This window comes from Phalacrocorax carbo, chromosome 9 (genome assembly GCF_963921805.1).
Source record: "Phalacrocorax carbo chromosome 9, bPhaCar2.1, whole genome shotgun sequence".
Taxonomy (NCBI): domain Eukaryota; kingdom Metazoa; phylum Chordata; class Aves; order Suliformes; family Phalacrocoracidae; genus Phalacrocorax; species Phalacrocorax carbo.
In genome coordinates, this window is record NC_087521.1 from 35,935,245 (window position 1) to 35,962,569 (window position 27,325).

General features: G+C 53.9%; 1 protein-coding gene across 8 annotated transcripts in view; it reads left to right on the forward strand.

The window, feature by feature from the left end:
• TRIM9 (tripartite motif containing 9) overlaps positions 1-27,325 on the forward strand; it is a 70,742-nt gene that overhangs the window by 27,687 nt on the left and 15,730 nt on the right. For 6 of the 8 annotated variants that reach the window (XR_010374533.1, XM_064461145.1, XM_064461147.1 and 3 more), the window contains exons 2-6: positions 12,468-12,563; positions 13,014-13,136; positions 22,218-22,328; positions 22,919-23,072; positions 25,869-26,026. Coding sequence is in view for 7 of the 8 variants with exons in the window: in XM_064461145.1 (XP_064317215.1) it covers positions 12,468-12,563; positions 13,014-13,136; positions 22,218-22,328; positions 22,919-23,072; positions 25,869-26,026 (642 nt within the window). In the remaining variant the exon portion in view is untranslated. The remainder of the gene's footprint in view (positions 1-12,467; positions 12,564-13,013; positions 13,137-22,217; positions 22,329-22,918; positions 23,073-25,868; positions 26,027-27,325) is intronic. The other 2 variants (XM_064461146.1, XM_064461148.1) reach the window with 1 other exon arrangement.

Sequence of the window (27,325 nt, forward strand, 5' to 3'; positions counted from 1 at the left end):
TTGACAACTATACTCATGTACTCTCCACTGACTGATTTCCATCCAAGGAAGACCTTTGCCGGCCGGGCTTGACCCCAATCTGCTCATCTCAAGCAGGAGGCCACAGTTCAGCTCTGTGGTGCCATTTGTGAGCTTCCTCCAGACGCAGCCCATGCGGCACAGAGCTGCACCCAGGCCAATCAGCCCAAGCACTGGCCACGCTAATGGGGCTGTGGTGTGGTGCTAAGCTGTGCTGCTTGGTGTCATGCTCAGCTCTCACCTGCACATTTCTGACACCACTGCTTGGGCAAAGGATCCCTAAGCAGGACCAGGCACGCGGTCCTCCTTGTCTGTGATTCTCCTCTCTTGGCATGAGGGCACACGGAGCTCTCAGCAACCTGGACACGTTCCCATCTCCTCTCTTGTTTCCGGATCTCTCTAATTAGATTCAGCTCTGCTCGTTTCATCTCCTTGCCCCTGTGCTAGCAACAGCTGCAGTTGGAAGCGGGGGAGCCTGGCGGAAGCCGTGCCCGGTGGGAATGCCCCTCTGCAGATGAGGAGAGGAGGCACCCCAGGGCAGAGGGTGCCTGCAGTCCCACCTGACTCCTCCAGCCATGAGGGAAACGGGTTCCAGTCTCCAGCGGGTGGGAGCCCAGAAGGAGCAGGGCATGGCCCAGGCACTGTCTGCCCAGGGGTCGGAGCCCTGGAACAGCACTGGTGGCTGCAGTGACAGTGCCCGCAAGGCTGCCCCATACCACACAAGGGTTTGCTCCAACACTCAGCCCTCTGAGAGCTGGGGAACAGCAAAGTGTGCTTAAACCTCCTTCTTCCACAAATACAGGAAGAGCATGTGCAAGATGGTGTGTTCCCAGCTTCTCCAGAGAGGAGTTCAGAGGTAGTTGTGTGCTTATTCTGCTGATATTTGCAATTCTAGCAAAAAAACAGCCTGTCTGCCCAGGGATGCAGCTGCAAGTGCTGGTCCAGAGGACCTACAAGTATTTCCACCCGCTCAGGACACTGCATGTTGTTGCTGGACCATGCCTTGCAGTGGAGGGGAGGGAGCCTGGCGAAGTCATCGCTCAGCGGCAAGCTGTCCTCTGCCTCTTGCCAGCCTCATTCATCTCTAGAAACATAACAACACTGACACACAGCAAATGAGCCCTGTGCTCCCAGGGTGGTTTAGAAATGCCACCGGCCGCACGACAGCAGCCATAGATCAGCATGCTCCCAGCTGGGTCACAAGTGATGGTAATCAGCCATCATTACGATTGCACTCCTCAAGACATGGCTCAGCACAGTCTTTAAAGGGAGCTACGTGCAGCTATTGCTCTGGAAGGATTGGCTTGCACGAGGATCCTCACCTTGCCTTCTCCAGCCAAAGCATCTCTTTGCATCCTCCTGGCAGCCTCATTACAACCCATACGGAGCTGCCCGTACTTTTGTTGCTGGCATGTGGCACTTTGGTGTCTGCATCCATCACGCCTGCACGTCTACTCAGCCCAAAGAGCACTCCTTTAGCATATATCTATGGGGCTGGAAATGAGCCCAGCCCCGTGTTGCACCCTTGGAACCTGGGAGCTGTACCCAGGCTGTGGGAGTACCTCCACAGCGCTGGTAGATCGGTGGTGTTGGCCATGTCCTTTGCAGAGCTCTCACTGTTACGACAGTCAGCACTGTGCAGGTACATGAAGTCAGCAGTGAAGACAGCCTCGTGTCAAGGCTTGGGCGTCACTAACGCAGACAGGAGGGGAGCCCTCCTCCCTGACCTCTCATCTTGGCCTCCAGCAGTGACAGGGTTCATGCATCTGATGAAGTGATGAAGACAGTGAACAAAGACTGCTTCTAATTGGTGCCTTCTTGTTAACTGCTCTACAAATTCACTGCCATCTCACAAGCAAAGACGCGTGGCTTTGCCCTCCACACCTGTTTTGGGCTACTTCAGACTTGCTGGGCCTGGTGACTGTCAATTGTAGGAGCAGCAAAGCTACCCCAGAGTTGCAGAGGCACGGACGGAGATGAAGCAAGGGCCAGTGTGCAATTTCACCACCATTCAGCGTTGGCAAGATGCTGCTCCTGGGTGCACTGACGCCAGGAGAGGGACCTTTGATCTACAGCAGGCCTGGCTGAGGGAAGGAAAAGGAGGGTTGTGCACGAATGGACAAGGTCCAGCCTGTGCAAATTTCCACCCCCAGTCTGCGAGGTTGCCTGTGAGTGCTTTAGGGGGGGAAGAGATGTGTCCTGAGGATCCCACGGGCATCTCGGCTAGCTATAGGCTTTAGAGCTGGGAGCTGTTTCTTGCTGCCTGCCATGCCCTGAGATGCCCCATGAGGGATGCTGGGGAGGAACTTATTCTAGGTTCACTTGCATGAACCAGCCGTTAGCAAAGCTCATGGCCTCCTTGCCGGGGTTCAGATCCCAGAGAAGCCAGATTCAGTCAGTATCATCTTGATTACAAGATTCTAAGGGAGACTGCCACCCAGCCCAGGATGTGGAAATTGCTCAGCTCAGAAAAAGAGCCTGCAGTGAACAGCTGTAACATGTATTTGCAATACCCTCGACTTCCATTTCCACCCTGACATCTGTGTGCAGAGCTGCAGCAGGACCTGGACTCCTCTTAAGGACACAACCTGGAAGATGCCCTCCAGGAAGGAGCACACCTAATGCAGTGTGGCTGAAGCAGGACCAGGCAAGGGTGAGTCCAAAGTGTCTCTCCTCCTGAAGTACGGAGAGAGAGGACCTCAGCATCAGCTCACTCTGCAGATCTGTGCCAATTAGTCCACGATATTTGGCCTCTTCACCTTTTTTGCTCCTCTGTGTACCCGCGGGCAGGCAGCAGACCCTTGCTTAACTTGTGCTTTTCTCAGCATCCGTGTAATAGAACTGGCAGTTCTGTCTGTGATTTCAAAGGGACATGTGTTAGATTTTGCCAATGAAAAGCTAAGATGATTTGTTGTTGAGTGTTAATGAAGCAAAACAGGAATTAATTGGACAATATCAAAGGCCTATTGCTAGGTACTTATGTTTCTTCTCCCTAAAAATCAAAGCAAGGATTATATCCTATATCAAAGCAAGGACAGAGCATCTTCAACATGCAAGGAACAGCAAGCAACAGAAAGGAGCAGCCCAGGACATTACATACCTCTTGTATTTGTTTAGTCCAAGGACTAGGGACAGCCAAGCAGGTTGCCACACGTGAACTGATCGACATGGAGGTTGCAAGGAATTGTCCTAGATCTACCCTCTTCCAGGGGGCTAAGCTAAACTAAGGTTGATCCCACAGCAGTGCTTGAGACATAGAGGGTCACTGCGGCTCTGGTGGTATCTAATAGCTTCATCTGGTGTCCTCACATTTTTGGAAGCAAGGCACTGGCGTGTTATCTCATGGGCCACTTGGCAGCCATATCTTCTGCTGGAAAGTTCTGCATGCCTGACTGTTTTCCCTTTGAAGAAGTGGGGTTAAAGTGCCAGGATGCTGGAAGTTGGGGGTTCAGGTCTTCCTCCTCATACAGGCTTCTCCTGAAGCCTGCTGAGAAATCATTGCAGGCTGCAGAGCACCAGCTGTCCTGGCCACAGAAGGCCTGCGAGCTGGGATGCAGCAGGTTCAAGTGAGCACAAGGATTCACAGCAGGAGCAAAATGCTCTGCTGTTTCAGAGTGAAAGCAGCAGCGTGTGACCTGTCCCCTCAGGCACCCACAGCCCCAGCGTCCCAGCTAGGCTGTCATTCATGCTGATCCTAGCAGGGGGTCTGGAGACCAGAGTTACTCTTTTGCAATTTTGGCATAACAATTACATGCATTAAAGTTCATGCAAAGAGGATAATTGATGTTTTTACCCTAAGTCTTTTGCTTCCAGCAGTGCTGGCTAATGCGCAGTTCCAGGCCTTGGCGGCCAAGTTGCAGCAAGTCATTTTCAAAACATGAGAAGTCTCCTTTCAGAGAGGAACCCTGAAGCCTGGGGCTGGTCAGGGCGTAGACCCCCATTCCTTTCTGCCACGTGTGCAGGATGAGGGGCTCTGGGCAGCCAGGCAGCGAGCTGGGCTAGGCAAGTCACCACGCTAGTACAGACAGACTGATGGACATCACCACCACTGCTGTAGGTTATAACTGAGGCCAGGCTAAATAAAACGTGCAGGAAACTCAGCATGAGTTCAATGTTGCCCACAGCAAGGCTGGGAGGAGGCAGGGCAGTGTGCCTGCTCGGGGCCAGGGAATCCCAGAGCCACATGGGAGGCAATGAAAGGGTTTAGCAAGGTCACGCTTGAAAAGAATATATCCTTGTTTTATTTCCAGGCTGGAGCCTTTGAATCAGTTCTGCCTGCTGAGGAAATACACTGCCCTAGTGTCTGCGTGAACAAAGACAGCAGCTGGGGCCATCTGTGTGCCCAAGTGAGAGCACATCGGTACTGGGGGCTTCGGCTCCTGGCTGGTTATTGCAGTCATCATCTCAAGGGGAGCATAGGGGAGATGATGTGGTAGGATGAGGGTCCCAAGGAAGGAAACAAGCCCACAAACACAGGGCTTGGGCCCAGAAATGTCACAGACACAGGCTTAGCTGTGTACCAAAGGGGTTGGTTAGGCCGGCACAGTGCCACAGCAGGCAGGCATCCTGGTGATGTCCAGCCTCGCAGGGACAGGCAGCTGTCCTCAGCGTCTGACCTGAGCTCTCAGTCCTTCTCAGGGACACCCCAAGCGCTGTTCCTGGGGGCCCTGCCTTGTCCTGCCCTCCCCAGAGCCAGCAAACACCCATAACCCTGTGGCAGCTCCTTATTTCAGGAGAGGACAAATGCGCATTGGCATGTAAGATTTCACCTTGATAAGCAATGACTTGTGGGGCGTGGGAATAAATAAAGCCCACCTGGACTGAGCTGATAAGGCCTCCAACTCTGACACTGCTGGGTTTGGCAGTGATTTCTGCTCTGTGCTGCAGCACCCAGAACAGCTTTGCTGTTCTGTTATCAGTGCTATCAAAAAATAAATGGATTTAACAAAATCTTACCAGCTGGCAGGCAGCAGCCCTGCTTTGGGGCTTGGCATGGGGCAAAACCCACTGCAGCACCACCCCCAGTTCGCAAGAGGGCTGCAGACAGCCTGTCTGCCTGGCAGAGGGGACATGAGGTTTTTCTCCCGGCTGAATTCTCTGTCTCCTCCATCCTGGCCTGGTCCACAGTCCCTTCAGGAGTGGACCTTCCCCCTGCCAGCTCTGGGTGGCACACGTGAGTCTGCCTTGCTGCTGCCTGGAACAGGGGAAAATAGTAGAAGATGAGAGAAAGGAGAAAGCTTGCAGGAGGAAAATTCCCTGTGCACAAAACACAGTCTGTGTCCCTGGGGATGCTGAGCATCCTCAGCACTGCTGCTGTCTGTGGGCACCGGGTGCCCTTAGCACTGTGGGGGGGGTCAAGGCCTGGGTGCTCTGCTGCCCCATGCAGATGGATACAGCCATGACAGGTTGGACCTTTGGGCTTCCCAACCCCACCACATCCCTCCAAGTTTGCACTGGAGAGGCTGTAACTCACCCGTGCTCCATCCAGGGCTGAGGATCCTCGTGGAGCTGCACGTGGGTGCCACCACAGTGGAGGCGAGGCACCCCAAAGTGTCCCCAACTCAGGTGACCTCCCTTGCCAGGTGCTCAGACCTCCCCTCTTGGGCTCTGCCTGGGGTTTTCCCAGCGTTACAGAGGCAAAGGGCTGTGTGCTTCCCGCAGGAGGACCCACCAGGGCCTTGGATTAATAGCAGCGGGTACAGTGGCATCTCTGCCTCTTCCAGAGATGCAGGGGCCCCTCCGCACGCCCTGGAATTAACTCCAATGTCAATACAAATTGCCCCAGAGATAATCCGCTCTGCAGATGCCTGCCCGCCCCCGAGAGCCAGCCTACTTTGCGGAGGATCATCTGCTTTGCAGAGCCCAGCTGCCCTCCAGGCTGCTGCAGAGGCAGCAGGAGCAGCCCAGCCCTGAGGCACGCTCCCGGAGTTCCTCGCCCAGGGCCTGCTGTATCTTCATAGTTTACATTTAATCTTCCTGCAATAAAGGAGGAGAACCAAGGACCCCAGTACGGAGTGGCAGCTATAGCTGCCTTCCCACCCCTTGCTCCCTGTTGTCTGCAGCAGGGGAGCCGGAGCCGTTCCTAAGGGTTCATTTCTAGCGTGCAATTTGCACCCAGGAGCTTTGCTCACAAACCTGGCTCTGTGTGCGTGTGTGCGTGTGTGTGCGTGTGTGTGTGTGTGTGTGTGTGTGTCCTGCTGACAAGCGTAGGCTCTTCCGTCTGTTACTTTATTTGCAGCTTTATGTCAGGCTGAGAGCACATCCTTCTCATGGGAAGCCAGGAAAACCTGAGCTGGACCAGTGTCAAATGCGCAGTAGCAGAATGCCGTGGTGTTCGGAGAGGGGTAATTCAGACCCACGATCTGCTCCTGTTGCCAGCCTTGGCTCAAAGTTACAATTAATAACAACTAAAGTGGTCTGGCTTTACTCACCCTGCAGACACAGAGCATCAGTTGCCTGTATCTGCTCTGCATCCCTGCCAGAGGCGTGCCGGGGTGGGCCTGGGAGTGAGCACTGCTCTCCAGCTTTCAAGGCTGTTTGCTGCCTTGAAGATGCTGAGGAGCTCACCAGGCAGAGACCGAGTGGGCTGCAACAGCAGCACTGCTCTCCACTGACCCTTTGGGCACACAGGCTCAGGAGGAGGTTGCCTCGGGGTGTAACCCACTGTCTGCGGCGCACGGAATCTGCATTTCCAGTGTGGTTTCAGGGGACTGGGCTTAGCAGAAGGAGGGAGAGGAAGACAAGAGGACCTTTGACGAGGTTCAGTTTCGATACCCATAGCTGCAAAGGTGTAAGGCAGTTTTGGTAAGAGGCCTCCTTACACGCACCTACTACTTTCAGGTAGTAAGTGCCTAGCCCTGCGTGGTGTCACATCACATGCATTAGGCACTGGTGAGCTGCTGGAGCTCTAGAAGCTGCTGTCTGAGAGTAGCGATCAAATAGAGCCGTTTCCGAGTAGATTTCAGGCATGTTTACTTGACTTCATCAGAGTAAGTGCACAGGGATCACTGGTAGAGTTTGGGGATGTGTGCAAGGGAAATGGAGAAGGGGTCTGGACTATTCAGTGGAAGCAGAGGCAGCATGGCCAGCAGGCATGGGGGTGTTGCTGGAGAGTAGGCAAGGGGTTTAGCAGTCCGTGTGTAGCAGCGGTGCTAAATCAGCCCCAGAGCAGGCCCAGCAGGAGTGACTGAATGACTGTCAGGTGAGCAAAGGAGAAACGAGGGGGGTGAGGGCATGATTTCATTTATCGCTGCTGGAAGCAGGCTCAGGAAGGAGCCTCCCCAGGGGCGGATTGGCAGGCTCCCTCGCAGCACGGGGCACAGGCAGCTCCCCATGGTCGCCTGGCTCCCATGAGGGCCAGCCCCTGCAGGACCCCAGAACTCAGCACTGCCCAGCCTGGTCTCCCCTCGCCCCACGCTGGAGGCTCCTGTCTCAAGGGGCAGGTTCAGCCCAGGCTGCAGCTCTAGGCAGAGCTTCTGGTTTCTCTTCTTGGGCAGCGTTGAATCCAAAAGTCAGGCTCTCGTGACTGGAGCCGAAAGCCAATTAGCAGCAGTTTAGCTTCATCAACTTCCTGACTGAATGCAAGTTTTAATTAAACATCCCATTTTAATTAGTCAGGCATCACATACAGTAAGCTTGCCTCAAGATTGAAAGGCTGGAGGTCCTATGCTTTAGTTAAAAAAAAGTAGTGCATGACTTCAACTCCAGCATCTGTGACAGCCCCTCATCCTTTCGAGGGTACAAGCAGAACAGCTGGGAACAGCATCTTTTCTTGCTGTGGCTTATTCCTCTTCTCTGTTGCCTCCCTGTGGGTGCTCCAGCAGAGAAACTGGCTGCAAGATCACTTGGTTGGAAGGAGAGGAGAAACAGGGGCTGGCTGCAACACTTGGGGTGTCAGAGCAGGTACTGGGCACTCGGTGCAATGCCGAGAGCTCTTCTGGGTTGAGTTTTCTGTCCTGGGGTGACAGGGAGCACCTAGCCTGTCTGTGGCTGGTAAGGAGGTGCAGTCATCTGAAGTCTCAGGTGCAAATGGCCTTTGAAGCGGGCATGGTCTGCAGCAACCCAGGGGAGGTGGCTTTCACAGGGCACACACTTAGAATTATAGAATCATTTAGGTTGGAAAAGACCTTTAAGATCAATTCCAGCCGTAAACCTAACGTTAAGCTGTGAACTTGCTACAGGACCTTGTGGGTGATAAAACCTTATGTTAGTCCACAAGGAGACAGGACGGTTTTGTGGAAGAGAAATCCAAGGGGGGTCACACAGGCTACGTGAAAGCCATGCCAGCCTCATGAGCTGTGATCTGTTGGAGGCCGGAATAGCACCATTGTACAGAAGATGCTGCACTAGGGTGTGCATTTGGCCTGACCTTAAACAGAAATGTCCTTTCTTGATCTCGTTTGAATTTGTGACCTTTCACCAGCACACACCAGCTTGCTTTTGTGCATGTGGGTGCAGCCTTTGCGGGCTGGGGACAGTCAGCGCAGAGCTGCACAGCTTGTGGGTGGGCAGGGGCATGAGGAGCGGGGCTTCCAGCTGGCCCAGGGACCTGGGTTAGCGATTGGGTTTTGGCTTGCAGGGGAACCCTCCTCTCCGTTGAGCAGGGAAGGAGACCAGCATCTCTCCGGAGTACTCCAGGTGCTTTCTCTAGTGTCAGAGCCTGCAAGCGAGTTGGGGTTTGAGATAAGAGCAACTGTTCCTCACTCTTGTTGGTGGCCAACACTAGCTAACTTCAGATTTTTCCCGGTATGCCAGATGGAGCTGCAACACAGAGCCAGCTCCGCAAACCCAGCATCCAATGCCGAGCAGGACCTGGCGCCTTCTGAAATAACAGGCTCGGCACCCTCCTTGCCTCAAGGTAAACCTAGAGGAGCTCCATCTCTGGCAGCTGGGTTACATGGGAGGAGAACCAGACCAGCTCTATCTGAGAGGTGATGCAGAGTTTAAAATGGTGCTTCCCTCCATTTCTTGGAGCCTCTTCAGCCGTACTGAGGCACCAGCCTTCTGCACCAGACTGCTCACCCGTGCTCTGGGACAAGGGAGAATCAAAGAGTGACAGAAATCCCTTTGTCAGCTGTGCCTGGGAAGGAGGGTTACAGAGCTATTAGCGAGCACAAAGAGCAGTCGGATTCTCTCCTAAGTGCTCCGGGGACAGAGATTTAAGTGCTTAGCTCCCATTAATGCTAATGTGAATTACAGAGGTCTCTTCTTACTGCCTTGAAACAAGAGCATTGAAAAAGAGGCCAGCTTTCTGCAAAGAACAAATTCACTTGATTTTAAGACACCACTAAATGGGATTTTTCTTCATTTCACACTCATTAATTCCCCTGCCTGTGCTGGCTCGGAGTGGGACTCTGCTCCGGTCCAGCGCATGCGAGCTTCGCTGGCCCACTGCATGCTGGAGGATGCTGGGTCTCCATCCACCATCCCCTGCTCTGCAGGGGGACAGTGGTCCCCAGAGTGAGGTTCCCAGCCTCGAGAAACCCCAAAGATTTTGTTTCCATATGGAGATGCAAAGTGTAACATTCCAGCTTTTTGCAGGGAGGGGAAATCCCTCCAGTGTGTGTCAGAAATATTAACAGCATCTTGTTTCCTGCAATCTGGTACGGCACCTGCAGGAGACAAGGCTTGAGGTCCTTCCGACCCCTTGCTCCCACGCAGAGAACTCCTGAGTCTCCATCTCCTGCTCCCTCCATGTAGATCACACTCTTTTGGGAAACCTGTGACTCTGCCTTCCGTGTCCAGTGATTAAATCCTTCTCCAAAGCGACTGACTGCATTAAAGCTTGGGTTTGCTCCAAGGGTCATGGAAGGTACCCGTAGAATATATGGACCCAATTAGTCATTTAATTTCTCTCTGCAGCCTCTGACTTATTAACATAATAACAGAAACCAGAAGGACTTTGTTTTTCTGTGGCGTTCGGTTATGAATCACGTTGTCTCTGCGCCTGCAGCGCTGCCCTTAATGAATACGTTCAGGCATGCCTGTGAGTCCCTGTGCACATTCCCATACGTGCTCCGTTGTCGTATAGCATTAATTAACCTTGTTTAATGGGCTAACCGTGACGGCTTGCAGCTCTGAGTCCCCAGCAGGGTGACTCTTGCCGTAAGCAGCAGGGATGCAGTGGGAGAGCTGGGCAGATGTTTCAAAGGGGATGTGTCCAGGAACGTGTCCCCGCTCCAGGAGAGCCTCAGTGTCATAGGGACCCTTCCTGGAGATCAGCATGAAGCTTCTGCTGATGAAAAACCAAACCTTAAGAGCTCCCCTTTCCAGTGAGGAGCCTGTGGCCACCCTTACATAGGAACTTGAAAACACCCCAACTTTGTGCAGCTCCTACTGCACATCACTGTGAGCTGGGCAGGCTAGTGTCAGCGCCCCAGTCTCTGTGCCGGGGACAAGGGACGGGGCAGGGTGTCTGCTGTGCGCCTCATCAGCCTTATGGAAAAAATTAGTTTATGGGAAAAAATAGTTTCCTGACTAGTTCAGAAACCTGCTTGCAGGCGCTGGTGGAACTGAGAACACCCCAAGCAGAGGGAAGGGCCGAGCTGAGGAGGGGGATGCAGTGTAAGACCTCAAGGAGGGAGGCTCTGAAGGAGATGCACCATTTTTTGTGGCTGCGCCATGGAAGCCGTTGTGCTGTGAGCCTGGGGGTGTCCGGGGTGAAGGAGCTGCACATGGACAGTGCATACTGGCATTGCGGAGCTCTCATTAAACATTAAGAGCACATTTAAAATGCTTTCCTGTTAGGAAAGCCTCAAAGAGTTATGTTGGTATAAAGATCCCCTTTCTGAAATATATGTTGATAGAAAAAAAGCCTTAAAAAGGCTATTAAAGGAAAAAAACCCACCATGCTGCAATTTTAATGAGCAGCTTGTAAACATAACAAACTCCTGCTGATTTTCTCTATTAATTGCCTGCGTTATCGAAGACCAGGGCCCTGCAGTGCTCGGTTCTCAGCAAACCACCTTGCTGGGCTTAGGACGCGTGTGGGCTGTGGAGGGCAACGGAGGGCAGGGCAACAGAGGCTTTTGCAGGGGCACAGCGGAGAGGACGAAGCAGGGCTGGGTCATCCCTGCGGAGCGTCGGGCTGCCAGTGCCACGGGGAGCAGCCTGGGCTCCGACCTCGGCTCTTTGCTTGGGGAGGGGAGGGAGGAGAGACGGGGGGGCCCTGCTGAGCTGACCTAGCAATCCCATTTTTATTAGAGATTCATTCACTGATTAGCTCCACATCCTAATGACTCGGGCACGATAAATTACAAAGGAAATGCAGGAATCACTAGGGTTATATTAACATCTCCTGAGGAAGCAGCAGTAAGGTCATTTTCTGGGCCATTAAATGGTTGCCATTCATTTGTTACCTCGTGTCCTCAATAGCAATTCTTTTTTTCTCCATTTCAGCCCAGCGCCATCTCAGCAGGCGCTGCGCTCTGGTGACCTCACATCCCTTCTGCACCATCACTCCCCCAGCTCCCCTCTCCTGTCTCACCTCCTCCCTCTCCCCGTGCCGGCGTCCCGGGGAGCTCAGCACAACAGGGCGGGTGCCAGCCCAGTGCCAGCATCCCGACCACAGGAGGGACGGTCACGTTAGGTTTCTGGAGATTTGGGGACATCAGCCATCTTCCTGGTCCCCCTCTCTGTCTGCCACAAAGAAAGATCACACCTCAAAACCCGCGTGGGGTTTGCAGGCACTTTGCAGCCCACGAAAGAGGCAAAATCTCTCCCAGAGGTAAATTGCCATGGGTGATTTGCCCAATTCTTGAGGTAATAACTCTTACTGAAATCACGGCAAAAGGGGAAGATTCCGGAGTTAATGTTTGGAAAGTGCCAGGAAAGTGAAAAAGCACAAGACTTGATCATTATTATTACCATGTTACGCAGCTCAGCTCAGCACGGGCCGGAGCAGGCTGTGGGTGTGCGCTCCCACCCCTAGCACCGGAGGAGGAAGGGGCAGTCAGTGTTTTGTGTGGTGGTGGAGGACCCTACTTTACCTTACCATTCAGGAGGGACTGGGAGATTTTCAGTCTGATTCGGGTGGCCCGATCTGTGCCCTTTTGCTGAGCATCCTCAGCAGACATGGGTCAGATCCTACAGGATTTTGGGTGTCTGGCTCCCTGGAGAGCAGAGGTCCAGGGGAGGTATTGACTGGCTCACTTTCAGACCCAAGATGGATGTGGCTTGTCTCTGATCACCCAGGGAAGTTTGTGGAGGAGGTGGGCACTCATTGTCTGCTTCCCAAACCCTGGGCATCCATGATGATGGCTCCTTTTCCTCTCCTTACACTCTGAGCAGCAGGGGCAGGACACCTCAGTGGGTTGCTAAAGACTGCACGCCCCTGAAGGCAGTGCTGCGCTGCAGTCCATCCCCAGCCCAAATCACACATCCATCAGCTCCTCCAGCACAAGGATGAGTCCAGGACTTGGAAATCACCCTGCTCTTTCTTCCCCCTGCAGAGCCAGCTTTCCCAGGCCCTGAATGGGTTATCAGACAGAGCCAAGGAAGCAAAGGAGTTCCTGGTCCAGCTCCGCAACATGGTGCAGCAAATCCAGGTACTGTGTCTCGTGGCCGAGGAGCATCCCCTTCCCATGGGGGTGGGGTGCTCTCTGCAGTCCCCTGCCCCATCACCCTGGCTTGTTCGATGGGTGCTGTCCCAAAGGAGCCCACAATCAGCACCTGCCTTTCCATATTCCCCGCTGCAGCCCTCCCAAACACTGCTGCTCCCAAAGCTGCCTGTGTCATGGAGTGAGCAGCAGAGACCCCAGCCCTTCCCACCTCTGCCTTAGGCAGATCGAAGGATGTGGCAGGACGTACCAAACCTGTTCCTCATCTGCCACCACCACATTTGCCCTGAGCACTCCACATGCTAATGCTATGGATTTGTGTTGCAGTGGTGCAGCTGCACAGATAAAAATGGCCCATGTGGTATCATAATAAAAATCAGGTTTCCCAATTGAAATGGAGACATGCCCTGGGCTGTGACACTCTGCTCTGACATGCAGGAGAACAGCGTGGAGTTCGAGGCCTGCCTGGTGGCCCAGTGTGACGCCCTCATTGATGCCCTCAACAGAAGGAAAGCCCAGCTGCTCTCCCGGGTCAACAAGGAGCATGAGCACAAGCTGAAGGTGAGTCCCTGCCCACGGGCTGGCGTGGCCAGAGTGCTTTTAGCAGGGTTGGCACCGGACAGGAATGAGGACCGTGATGCTGTTTGTTGGGGTGAAGCACTGCAGGAGATGTGGGGAGGTCACTGGAAAGCCACCCTTCTTGCTTTTCAGATTAGCTGAATTCCATTTTGCTGCAGATGCCCAGCTGCTCCCAGTGTGACAGGCAAAGCACTGCTTTTCCCAGGTGGCAGTTGCCACTGAATTACCCCATTACTGGGCCAAAGTGTTGTCATTAGGTCAGCAGGGACAGGTGCGCGGCTTCCACAGGCTGGAAAAAGACCTAGTCATGCCCCATGTTGCTTCCGAGCTACTAGCATGATCCTGCAGGTTGCTGAGTGCCTGTAACTTGTGCTGGCTTCAGCTGAAGTCCTGGGGGACTTAGTGTCATGAGGTGCCAGTTTGGTCATCAGGCAGGAGCAGGAATTGCTCTGGTTTCTGTGCTTGGTGAGCACCTCATGCCCTCAGGGAGATAGTTGCACTGAGAGGTGAATTGCTGGCGTTGGGGGAGCTGAGATGCAGCTCTAGATGTGAGCGTTGAGGTCAGCTGTGAAACGGGCTCCTGACTTGTGTTGTCCCTGCAGTCACAAGACCGCGTCTTTTCAGCGGGTTTGGGACTGAGAAGGGTTGCAAAGGGCCAAATCTCACTGGGGACCGGTGGAGTGGGTGTAGCAGTGCCCAGTGTCTGTTGGACAAGGCAGTGGCCACCACTGATACAGGCCAGCTGAGGCATTTCACACCAACATCACTTCATGCTTCCAGGGTCCCTCTTGCAAAGGCTTTTCAGTGTTTGGGCTAGAAACATCTGTATCTCTTCTCTGGCTCCACTTCCATCCTCTCTGGTCTGGCTTTGGGCCATCCAGAAGGCTTCCAAAGGGATTCCTGGACCTGCCTAAAATCAGGGAGGAAGCCACCAGTCTCCAGTCTGCCTGCAGACGATGGGCACTGCAACATGGGATGGACAATAGCAGCTCTGTGGGACCAAGCCCAGCATCAGTGCTTGGTGTCTGACAATAAAGCGCAACCCCAAACAGGCGTGCCAAGCCGCCAGCCTGTATTTTAGGCGCAGAAAGGACCCCCATTGCCTGGTGGGCTCTCTTTCCGTCTGCGCCTTCAGGGCACGGTTAATTAAACTCTCACAAAGCTGGGCAGCACAAAGCAATTTCCCTGCTCAGCACAACTTGCGGAGGCCTTTCACTTTTTGACTGGAAGAAGCAAACTGCGTCCCACTGCTTGCTCTTACTGTACTGCCTGCCCCCCCAACATGTGCACACGTACATCCCACCCACATCCACCCTTGTTACCAGCCAGACTTTCTCATTAGGCCAGCCTGGGCCTTAAAAGAAGAAACAGCCCCTGAGTTTCAGATTGGTCTGTGTTAAAATCAGTCCTCAGTCCTCCCTCCCTGAAGGACTGAGCTCTTACAGCTCCCCATGTGCCATAACAGGTAATAAATGCAGCTGTGCTACCTTGGCCTCAGCCTTGTATGGGGAGAGTGATGCAGCGCTGACCCACCCAAGTGCCAGCTAGGGTCTTGCACACTGAGATTTGCCTCCCAGGGCTTCATCCTTTTCAGGCTGGGACACACAGCCTTGGCACATGGCCCAGGTGAATGCATATCCTTCCCCTCTGGCCTGGGGATGGGGACAGAGAGGATCTTGCCTGCGTTCACAAGCTGCAGATGGGACAGGGGGTGCAGGAGCATCTCAGTCCTGTTGGGTACCTCCTTGCTGTCCTCCTGCTGAACACACAGGGTCCCCCAGCCACACCAGGCCACCAAGGTGAGAGTTCACCACCAATGCTGCAGCCTGGTCCCCTGTCCCCACCTCCCTGGCACTGCTGCTGTCCCCATTTGCTCTGTCACCCAGGGGAAGGGGCTGCCCACATCATTGCCACGTGGGGCTGTTTCTCCTTTGCCGCCTCCAAGGAACCCTCTGGACTAAGGAAATTGCCTTTAGGATGAGAGGAAATGGCCTCAAGTTGCACCAGAGGAGGTTTAGATTGGATATTAGAGAAAATATCTTCACTGAAAGGGTTGTCAAGCTCTGGGACAGGCTGCCCAGGGAAGTGGTTGAGTGACCATCCCTGGGAGTATTTAAAAAGACTAGTAGATGTGGCACTTAGGGACATTTTTAGTGGCAGACTTGGCAGTGCTACATTTATGGTTGGACTTCATGGTCTTAAAGGTCTTTTCCAACCTAAATGATTCTATGATTCTGTGAAAAGCAGCACCTGCAGCTCCAGCTGGGCACGGACTGGGCTGGCCTCGCTCAAAGGGTCAGGGGAATGTGACGAGACATGAAAGGGGAGCAGCATTGTGTCTGGAGCAGCTGCCTCCCTACAGGACGTTCCCCTCTAGCCTGAGGCTGGGGCTGGCTGGGGGCAGATAACAAAGCCCCCAGCTTTCTCCCCAAGGCTCTGGAGCGCTGGCGGCATTGCAGAGGGAGCGGGAATCCTTCCAGAGTGTCAGGAAGGATGGTGTGCAGGGTGAGCGACTGTGCAGCAGAGGGGCCACCTCCCCACCTCCGCCTGCCCCATCCACAGCAGCACGCTGCATGCTCGGCACTGTCTCTTCCTACACATGCCCTGACACACACTTTGCACTGAATTCGGATCCCTGGTAGGTCCTGCTGCAGGGCCATGGGGCTTGTCCTGGTTGATGTTCACATTAGGACAGGTCATTGGCTGCTGGCTTGTGGTCACAGCTTCACCTCTTCCCACAGGAGACCAGTCCAGAGCATCCTCGCCTGGCCTGCGTATCCAGTTGCCACAGCCTTGTCCCCAGAGCAAGTCGGCTGAGGAGGAGATGAGCAGATAGATTGACCTGTGGGACTTAGCTGTGCCACCCAGGAGCACTTTCAGATCCAAACTAGTTGTTCCAGCAGCCAGTGTGGAGCCGCAGCATCCTGGCTGCAGCCGATCTCTGTGTGGGATGTCCCCCCTGCCTGCCCCGTACCGTCACGGCACGGTATGGCACCGTGTGAGCAAGGAGGAGAGGCACGGAGGGGCAGAGCCTGCGGCTGGCACGGTGCCACAGGTGCCTTTCACTGGGGAGCCCAAGTTCCCATTCCCATGTGGCGCCTGGAGTTGGGCTTGGCTCAGCTTCAGGACTGGCCTACTTTGGCTTGACACATATTTCATGGAGGCAGGCACAAATCCAGGTTTCCCGGTGGGTCAACACTAATTGCTCTGGAGGGGGAGATGTTTGGGAGGAAATTAACTTGGAAGGGATGTTTCCCTGCCTGTCCCCAACCTCCCCCTACACTTAGATCCAGATAAAGAACCCAGGCTTTAAAAAATAACATCTGGAGAAGCAGTGGGGCCAGGTGCCTGCTCCACCTCCAGGACAGACCTCCTTGTCTGTCCTGCTCTTCATTGCTTGCCCTGGTTTTCAAAGGAACTGTATAGTCTTCCCCAAGGGAAGATGCCCTACAGCCACAGGCCAGTTTGAGCAGGAGACATAGAGGCTTCCCTGCAGTGTTGTCCCAGGAAAAGATCTCTCCTTAGTTCACAGTACACATGGACTGAGCTCAGTGTGCACCTCCTTTAGACTCTTGGCAGGGTGGTGGACAATTCTGGCCTTCTTCTGGCCTTCAGGGGTCTGGGGTGCCTTTGCCCTGTGATTTCACCATGGTGCTTTGGCTGTAGAGCCCTTGCAAACAGAAAGCAGTTGTTGCATTTCCAACGGGAGCTAATTATATAGGAAACACTCACCAAGGGCTCCTGTCCATAGCGCTGGATCTCCAGAAATGAATTGCTGGTCCGTGACCCTTCTTCAGGGGTTACAGTCAGGATTTTCCAGAAAGCCCAAGGGTGTCCCCTGTTGGATTAGGTGATTGGTGATCAGGACTGATGTGAAAGGAGGAGAAACAGGACAGAAGCACAGGATTGGTTTCCTGTACTGTACCACTTCTGTACGGAAACACCAGACGGGACACACAGGTCAGATAAGCTCATTACAAGGTGCATTATTTCCCGAAGATGCAGATACCAGACCACTGCTTTCCCTTACAAATCTCTCCATACTCTGCACTATTTTTCCCCTGCCTTAGTGTCTGAGCACCTTGGGAAGGGCATAGCCACCAAGAGCTGGGCACTGAGGAGCTCTGCAGAGCTGTGATCAGGCTGCAGGGGATGCCTCTGATTTTCTGATGTCCCTCAAGCTTTCCACTTCTTTTGTTGAAGAGCTGGATCAAGTCTGTCCTCTGTAGCATCTGTCCATGTGCCATGTTCTCCAGTGGCTCTGCACTGGAGACCAGGTCTCCATATCACACCTTCCCATGCTCACTGGTGCCTTTGGTCAAAAGAGGCTTGTGCAAGCCTCCGGGACGTGCCGCTGCCAGCATCGCACGGGGTTAATGCAGCAGCTCTGCTTTCCCCAGCTCCAGCCTGAGCCTCCTCTCCCAGTAACAAGAGGCAAGTCACCATGGAAACATCCACCTGGAAATGCTCTGCTCAGAGGACGTGTGATTGTGGGATTCAGCACAATCAAGCCATCGGGATCTGTCCTGAGGATTTTTCCATCTGGGTTTGCAGCGCTGTGGTGAAGCACAACCCCACCCTCGGTCCCCATGGCCATGCAGGTGACCGTGCCCTGGCTACAGCGTGCCCAGGGTGAGGAGGCTTCATGTCCTCCACGTGACGTCCCCGTCAGGACTCATCCCAGGCGCTGAGGAGCCCAGGTTCAAGTGAGGTTGAGTGCCTTGAAAACCGGTTTTCTAGCAAAGTACTAAAAAGAGAAGGAAGGTGAGGAAGACATTTAAATAGAGATGAGTGCAGATGCTATTGCCTTCTAGGAGCTGTATTAAAATGTAAATTATAGTTAATGTCATCTTACAGGGAAGAAATGCTCTTGAAATAAATTTCCTATTTTAAGGTAGTAGTGAACTGCTGTGAGTGCACAGCAAAAGTCCTTTTTATAGGCTGTAATTAGCAGCCAGGTTCTGGCTGTTGCCTCCTTTGGCACCTAAAGGGAAAAAAAGGCATTTGATAAAAACGACCACAAACAAAATATATGGAGCTGCCAAATCCCCTCACCAGCTGAGCCATTAGCCCTTTCCCAGAAGATGCCACCGTTCAGTGAGGTGTGTTACCCGTGCAGTTTCAGGAGAGGTTTGTAAACTGCCCGCCTCCATGCAGAATTCAAGGCAGCCTGGTTTTCCTGGCAATCTGGTGAATTCTGCAAACCTTCTGAGGCCTCCTCCTGAGGCTGCCCCTCAGCCCAACACAGCCTCATTTGCTTGCACAAGTCAAAGGCTTGAGGAACTTCTCAATTTTGCTTCCAGCTCTCTTCATCAAAATACTCTTCATTACTGGGGTAACAGGGAGCTGAGGTACCCCAGGGAGTGGAAATCCCTGATGCAAGAGGAGAACCACAGGATGCTTAAGGCCATATGGAAAACTTCATTGGCCCCACTGGGTTTGGACCGTGCCTTCAAATGTGTGGGAGATATTTATATCTTATTTTAAAAACCCTAATCAAAGCGACTCATGGAGCCTCACTGTTCCTGTCTGTGTCCCGTTTCTCTCATGTGGAGCGCAGAAGCTGTAAAGCCACAAAGCCCCACGAGGTCCCAACCAAAGATCTCTTGCCTTGCCTTGAAAACAGTTTGTTGGTGGTGAAGGGAAACGTGGATTTCTGCTGTTGGCTTGCCTGCTGTGTAGTTTCTGCAATTAAACTGCTTTAGTTCTCCAGATGAATAGGTGCTGGAGCCCCAAAGGGGGTCACAGAGCTACAGAAGGGCAGGGTCGCTGGGGCTAAAGGTGTGGGCTGAGACAGAGCCACAGCTGCTGCTTTGGGTGCAGTTTCTGAGCGCCTAGAGCTGGCTGCCTCCAGTTGGGATTTCAATGTCTCCAAGGCTGGAGACTCCACAGCCTCTCTGTTCTGGTCTTTGATGACCTTTACGGGGAGAAAAACCTTTTACTTATGTTTAAGTGGAATTTCTTGTATCTCAGTGTGCGCTCACATGCATAAAGATTTACAAAGCCTCAGTGGCAGCCTGCAGCAAGCGCTTCCACTCTGGACCAGACCTTTCTTAGCAGGGATAATCTGCCAGGAAGCTCGGTAATTACTCAGCCTGGAGCTGCCTGGCTCTGGCCTCACCTCACCCTGCTGCCGGGGAGTGGGCAGGGTAGAGGGGCAAAGCCAGGGCTAACATCTCCGTGCCCCAGCCCCTGCCTCCCAGGCAGTGCCAGGAAGCCCCGAAGGCCTCACACTGACACCGGAGCAGTGGTGGGAGGTCCCCTTGCCACACCAGTAACCCTGTCTCTTGGCCAAGTGGGTGCCAGGGGAGCGAGCCGCATGTCCAAGGCTGGCCTGGGACACTGTGCCTGTCTTCACTGAGCAAATGCTGCTTCTTGGAGGCTCCTGTCTGGCTGGTGGAAGCAGATGGCAATTCTGCTGGTAATACCTCGAAAGCATCTACTCAGGCAGGGAAAGGCTCACAAATTCGTTATCCTGGGCAAACCAGACAGAGCTTTAAGCTGCAAAGAAGATAAGAAGATTTTTTTACCAATCCCATCTTTGCTGTCTTCCTGGTGGCATGTGCATTTCCCCGGAGAGGGGTCTCACGTGAAAAAAGAGGCTGCTTTTCCGGGCATTCAGGGAGTGATTCCCACTTGCTCATCTGCAGCCAAGCAGGCAGGGAATGCAAAATCTCACTCTGGCGTGGTAGTTGCAGTCAGGTTATGCTCAAACAGCAAGGTTGGAGCCCACAGGCTGGGCTCATCTCGCACTCAGTGGTAGCACCACAGTCTGCAGCTGAGAGACCCTACATCCACACAGCCAAGAACCCTTGCAAGAGCAGAACAACCCCCCAGCACCCTCTCTCTGGGCAGAAGTAATCAAATTAATGCAAGGGTCTTCTTTGCATTGCTTGGCAGGGGCTGCAGGTTGCTGCAAGGCTTTGCACCCCTGCTGCGCCTTCCGGATCCCACCCTGAAGGACTGACCATCCCCAAGGGGAAAGGAAGTCCAGCAGCTTGCCCACGCTTTTGGAAGAGGTCAGTGTAGGAGTCCAGATCTCCAGGACCAGCTGCTGCCTCTGCTCCATCCCAGCAGACCCATTCCAGTGCACTCAAGTGTTAGAAAGTGGCACTGAATGAAGTCTTCCCTCTAATGACAGTGTCTGAGCCCAAAACCGGAGTGTGCTGATCGTGCTGATCATGCTGCTTGCTAGGCCCCATCTCAAGCGATCCAGCATCTCTGCAAGCCTCCGTACACACGTCTTGGTCCAGAGGAGCAATATGGGAGCTCCCCCTGCTGCCTTGTCCGCCCTGCACATGGGGTGCGCTGGCTGCAGCCCCCTCTCCAGCGCCCAGGCTTGCTCTGGCCTCCCTCTGCCACAGGCTGGGATTGCTAAAAGAATCTCAGGGGTGGCTCTGCAAACAGCAACTCCCTAAAAAAAAGGAGCTGGCTGGGAGAGTGCTTCACAGCATGTCACAGAAGCAGATGTGTTGTTCCAAGTTGCAGGATTCTTTTCTTCCTGTTAGGTGATTAAGTAGAGGTGATTAAATTATAATTAAGCAACATATGATGTGATTGATTGCCCTGCAGGAGTCATCGCCCCGCCTTGAAACACAAGTTCATTCACGGCAAGGAGGCTGACACATGCTTCGTTATAGGGATGCTCACAGGAGGAGGTGCTCCTCAGCCCAGGGCGGTCATTCGAGCACTGCTGCGCCTGCGGAGCAGTGGGCACACAGGCGACGGGATTCACCGACTGCGATGCTGAGGACATAACTCTGCCTTCAGAAATGTTAATCGCTGCTTATTGCAGTCTTTTCCATCACGTGCAGCTGCAGATGCTGACGTGAAGCTCATATCTTTACTCTCTGTAACATCCTGAATAGCTGAGGGCTCTAGAGCTGCATAGCATTGTTCAGCCTTAGTGAAGAACTTTACACACCCTTAAAGCTCTTCCAGAAAAACAAAAAATCATCTGCTATGGGTACATTCCTCTAAAGCATGAAATCTGTCTTCCTGAGCCACTCTGCCAGTCTCCCATCTGCCACCAGGTCGGTCTATCTGTCCTGCTGAAGAAATCCCACTGATGCCGGGTGCAGACCTGCACTGTCTCCTGTGGGGATTCAGCGTGAGGGAGCACCTTGCAGGTCTGAGGGACCAGCCAACCTTCAAATACACCCTCGCAGTGTGGGAGCCTGAACCGTGTCCTCCCCGCTGGGTTTTGGGGAAGGTCAGCAGAGCCCGTGGGCACTGGCCAAACCACACACTTGGTTGTACTCCACTGCTGAGATGCTGAAACATGTTCCCCTGGGGGAACCATCCATGGGTGCAAGAAGACATGCTTTAGCGGGCAGCCCGGGCAGCCCCAGGCAGAGCTTGTCATGCTGTAGGGAGCCCTGACACAAGGCATGCAGGATTTGTCTCCTCTCACTGGCACACCTGAGCTCATCCCTAGACTCCCACCGCAGCTGGTGTCTCCACCAGCTTCTCAGATGAGGCGATTCTGCAGAGTGGTCCATCTCAGCTGATGGCCAGATGAGCACCTCAAACGGATCACTAGTCAGAGCTGAAGCTGGGGGAGGTGGTGCATTCATTCCTCTTGGAAATACCAACATACCAGGCTCGCTCCTCACCCGGGGTGGTTGGGTTCAGCTGCCCCAGAGCCAACCCCGCAGCCCGGCTCCGTGCCGAGGACAGGTAGGGCAGCCCCACAGAGGCTGCAGCAGCAGTTGTGTATCTATAGAGGCAGGCATTTGCATTGCAGGGAGTTCATAAGCTGTCATTTGGAAGCTGTCTTAATTAAAGGCAGAACAAGGAACTGCCCTACTGCTTTGAATAATTACATGGGTTAATAATTTTGAGCTAAACAAGGCTTGTTGTTGTTCACCAGGTTTTCAAAGATCCGGAATTTGGTGTATGAGTTTTGGCCAGTTCTGCCTTTTTCTCTTCCCTTGAGTCTTCATCTCCCTTCGTGTTGCCCTGACCATGTCCCTGTGCCCACGCAGCACCCAAGCCCATTTCCTCCCCGTCTCCCAAAACCCCTCAGCTCCGAGCAGCGCAGCTCTCCTTGTCCCGTTGCAGGTGGTGCGAGACCAGATTTCTCACTGCACGGTCAAGCTGCGCCAGACCACGGGCCTGATGGAATACTGCCTGGAGGTCATCAAGGAGAACGACCCCAGCGGCTTCCTGCAGGTTGGTGTGGAGCTGCTCACGTCTGGGCTACGAGGGGAGTGGGAAAGGCATTGCACAGATGAGGGTCCTGGGGTAATACAGTGGAGTTGGGGGAGTTACTCCAAAGATGATGTTCCCAGCTTTTCCAGCCATAAATTCAAGGGCCAACCTCTCATCACCTCCAAGTCACAGCAGGACAGAAGCAGAACCTGTCCAGTGACATTTCTTACTCTGACCAGAGGAACAGAGGGTTGAAGCAGACGGTGGTGAATCTCCAGAGCAGTGATCAAAACGTGCTGTCCTGTGGTTCTCCAGCCAGAGATGGACGTACAGCACTTGAGAACTGCATCCCACTGTTCATTCTTGGGCTGGTCCCTTCGGTACTAGACCCCACCTTTAAAATAATCCCCAGAGCTCCTGGGGTCCCTCTGCCAATCTGAGCCTGCAGCAAAGGGTGATGCTAGAAGCCATGTGTGATGTCCCAGCCTTTGGCAGTCAGGGACAGAAGTGGCAGCCCGGGAGGCGCAGGGGAGCTGGTGAGCGGGGTAGGGACAGGGCACAGCACGCAGCCCAGGTGGCCCTTGGTAGCTGAGGCTGCTCCTTGCCACCAGATCTCCGACGCTCTCATCAGGAGAGTGCACTTAACCGAGGACCAGTGGGGAAAGGGGACGCTCACACCCCGGATGACCACGGACTTTGACCTGAACCTTGACAACGCCCCTCTGCTACAATCCATCCACCAGCTTGACTTTGTGCAGATGAAAGGTAAGAACGTTTCCAGTGCCTTTCAGAAGCCTGTCTCTGCTCTTGCTGAGTGCTTCCGTGCAACTCATCACAGGGAAGGGGCAGCAGAGGACAGTTTCTCATCTTTTCCCAGCAAGATTGGGCACCCCAGTCCCAGAGTTATGCCCGTTCCAGTGTATTTTGCACCCCTGGGCCAGCTATCTGCCTCCCTGTCTCTGATCCCTGGGCAGCTGTCTGCCAGATCAAGGTGCTGGGAGCTTGGTTTTGCTTGGCAGTGCTTTAGAAAGCTCTCTGCAGCGCCAGGAGAGCCAGGCTGGTCCCTGCTCAGCTGGTGGAGGTTGGGACCAGGGTCTTGGGAGCAGCACAAGGGACTTCCCAAACCTTTGCTCACACATGCTCGCTTGGTCAGTGCTGAGCAGCATCTGGCATCGGCCAGCTAGCAAGCTGCCTGCTTGCAGGCAGCCACCTTGTCCCTCCAAACACAAAGGCACAAAGAGCCACGACACTTGGCTCAGGGTCCTTCCTCCCTCCCCTCTCCTCGCTGTTGTTTTAGACCTTCATTTCAATTTTAATTTCCTCCTCCTTCTGTGTTCCCTCTGTGCTCACTCTCCCATACCGCGGAGAGCCACTGCATTTGCATCGCTCTGCAGGAAGCAGAGGGCCGCTGTAACCTGGGAGCAATTTGCGACTTGGCAAGCCCTGGGAACCTGACAGAAGATGCAAATGGGCTGTGGCACAGCGAGCTCAGGAGGACATGGAACGCAGGCCTGTACCTTCAGCCGGTGCAAATATGCTGCGTGGAGGAAGGGTCACCAGCTGCAGGTGTGGCACAGCTCTTCATTGCCATCACGGCTGGATTTCCTGACTTCGGAGCCATTTGCACACACCAGTATTTCTCAGTGGTCAGACACAGGAAGGCTGTTGACCATGTGCTTCCTCTGTAACGATAATAAGTGTCTTCAAATATTGGCCCCGCTGGTATTTGCTGCAGTGAGAGTGATGGGTCGGGCACGGCTGCTGGGAGCACTCGTCTTTGCTTATCGTTAGCCAGGCCGTTAATTTGAAGTGTCAGCAACATTTTTTGATAGGGAGGGGAGCTAAACCCAGCGAGGGCTGGGTTACTGTTTTGCTTACACACAAATTGTGGAGACGTTACCATGTTCCTGCCCTCCCTTCTTTCAATTTAGCCCAGAGGGTTATTTTTAATTAATAAGAGCAAATCTGCTGCAAGTTTAGCTGCCCGCCCTCCTCTGTGGAGGCAGGGCAGAGCTGACATAGGCTGTCCTCTCATCTCACCCTCGCTGTGGAAATAAGTTGATGTTTTTTAGACTTTGCAGAAGGTTGGGTTTGGATCCCAAACACATGTTGCCCCACCAGGGGAGGCAGGGCAATGCCAGAGGTCTCAATAAAGAGCCGAGGTGAGCAATAGGTACAGGGCATCCCGCATCCATTGCCAGCACGTGCTGGCCACGAGCAGCATCCCCTCTACAGTATTAGCTGTAACATGAGGTCTTTCTCCACTCGTTTTCTCCAGGCCCTTGGCCTGGTGGTTCCTGCTGAGGATCTGACCCAGGAGGTAGAGGAGTCACAGAGGGGGGTGGTGAGTGGTGAACCTTTGCCAGCAAGTCTCTTCTCTCCCGGGCATCCATGGCTCCTCCACATCTTTTTTTCACTGGCTTTTGTCAGACTTTGAGCAATGAGGATGAGGATGGAGAATGAGGAGCTCTGTTGAGAGGAGGTTTGTGAGGGCTCTCCCTGGCCAGGGGTGGGATGTGTCAGAGGACACCCCCTTTCCTTGTTGTGCTGTCACTCCTCCATGCTTTGCAGAGCAGAAGCAGGCTGCAATATGCACCTGCAAATGCCCAAATACAGCAGCTGGAGCAGAAAAAGCCCTCACAGTCCTTTATGTCCCCTGTGTAGCTGATGGGAGGCTACAGGGTGCACAGCTGCCCAGCATCAGTTCCAGCAGCATGCAGGGGCTGAGGACTGTCTGGTGCCTGTTTGGAGACCTTTCTGAAACGTGCTTATGCCTCCCTAGGAGGTGTTCAGCAGCCAGAGCTGTTTGATGGCTGAGCTGGCAGAGGGGGCAGCCCTGGGAGCCCCACGGGAACCCCTGGGCGTGGGTGCTCTGCTTGGGACAGCACGGAATGACCCTGAGCCTTTTTTGGCAGGTCAAGGGCTATCATTCCCTGGCACTAAAACAGCATCGGTGAGAGACACCAAGTCTCGCAGTTTGTGTGATCACCTCCCCTTTCAGAACAGACTCTGCCATGCCAAAAACATCAGGTGCTCTCTATTCTGTAGGGCCCGAGGTTCATCTCTGCTGCTCTGGCATCACTTGTTTTGTTGCAGTGAATCTGTGTGGTGGAAAAGCGGAACAGTGCTTGCTGCTGGGTTGTAGATAAGGCCAGGCCCACAGCTGCAGCCAGCTCTGCAGAGTGCCCCTGGGAGGGTGTCCCAGGTCTGGGACCAGCTGCTGTGAAGAGTCCAGGCAGTTCTGTGCCAGGTATATTGTTGCACTGCCGTATTTCACCAAAATTCATTAGAAAACGAGGATAAAGCAGAGAAGCTCTGGGGAAATCTCAGCTTCACCAGGCTGCAGAGTGGAGGAATTTGGTGGAGCTTGTTTGGAGAACTGTCCTTTCTGCTTCCTCCCCACCTCACACCCGTGAGATTGCAGTTACATCCCTTGTGCTGTGCTGGCTTCCAAGGCAATAAATACATCCTCCATGCTCCAGCTGAAACGTGCATGCCACGGCTATCCCCTGCTCCTCCTCTGTGGTGCTAGCAGCCAGGCTTACACTAATTTGTGTTTAGTTTCCTCCCCAGTGCCGGCCCCCCCAATCCTGCAGCTAGAGGAGTGTTGCACCCACAACAACAGTGCCACCTTGTCCTGGAAGCAGCCCCCCTTGTCGACGGTGCAGGTGGAAGGCTACATCCTGGAGCTCGACGATGGCAATGGCGGCCAGTTCAGGGTAGGTGCTTGGAGCACGAAGCCAGTCCCGGCAGCAAGGTGTTGCTCCTGGTTCCAATATTGCCCTGCCATGAAGAGGCCAAAATGGTCCCCAGACTTTTTGCAAGTTCACTCCTTCCCTGGAAAGATGAGACTTGCTGCTGGGGTGCCCAGGGAAGCTGACAGTGCAGACAAGCTGTGGGCCCTTCTGGTGCGGGCAAGGTTACTTGAGGGGGTGGAAACACCTTTCCAGTGACCAATATGACTTTCAAACACAAAGAACGCATTTGAAGGTCCATCTTTTTGGGTTGCTAAATATTTCTTGCAGGGTATGCTAATTGCCATGAAGTGCTCATGATTTGCCAGCTGCCAGCAAGCAGAGGTGTTTAAGGCCTGAGGGCTTTTAAATTGCTGTCATTACACAATTAAAATATTATTTTTCTCTGATCCGACACACTGATAATTATCCTGGTGTGTTCACATCCACCAAGAGCAGGCGCAGGGACCAGGCCATTGCATTTTCTGAATTCATCCACAAGAAACTCAGAGCCAGAGCAGAGCTGAGGCAGAAGAGAGGTGATGTGGGTGGGATCTGGAGGGAGTCCAAGGCTCAGCACAGCCACCCCCAGCAAGGTGAGGGCAGTTCCCCAGCACACCAGTCTTCTCCCACCAGCAGTGAGAAGGGGCTTGGATGTACGTGGTGTTCCTGCCGCTGGGGTTAGAGAGGCCTGCTCCAGCCGATGGGATGCGGCTGGTGCCACGGAGGGGGGTGTCACTGGCTTCTCAAATCACTGAGTCATTGTCCTGCCCAAAAGCAGCGAGTTGACCAACCATGTCAGGCAGAGATTTGCCCAGTGAGCTGGAAGTGCCGACTGTCATACAGGTGACTGTCCCTACTGAGAGCAGGCCAGCGTGTAGCCCAGCCTGTTAGCTACCTCCCACACAAATAGGCAGGAGAGGCTGGCACAGTGTCCTCAGGCAAGAGGACGCTGTCTTTGGGTGTCAAGCCACAAAGGGACTCCTTGCAGTGAGCCTGGGGTGGTGAAGTGGGAGCTGTACTCTCTCATGGTGTGCCAGCTGCCAGAGAGAGCTCTGTGGGTGCTGGAGCCCAGGGAAATCAGGGCCACCTTAGCGTCCCACCACTGATCTCACTCAGTTCATTAGGACACCTGCATTGCCCTCCTTGACCCTGAGCACTGACTCGTCGCTGCTTCCAGGTCCCCTGTGGCCTGGACTGCTGCCAGCCCTGGTCAGGGTCTCAGGAGGGGTGGAAGCCATTATCTCTGCTCTGCAGTGCAGCGGAGCGTGCAGTCACCCCTAT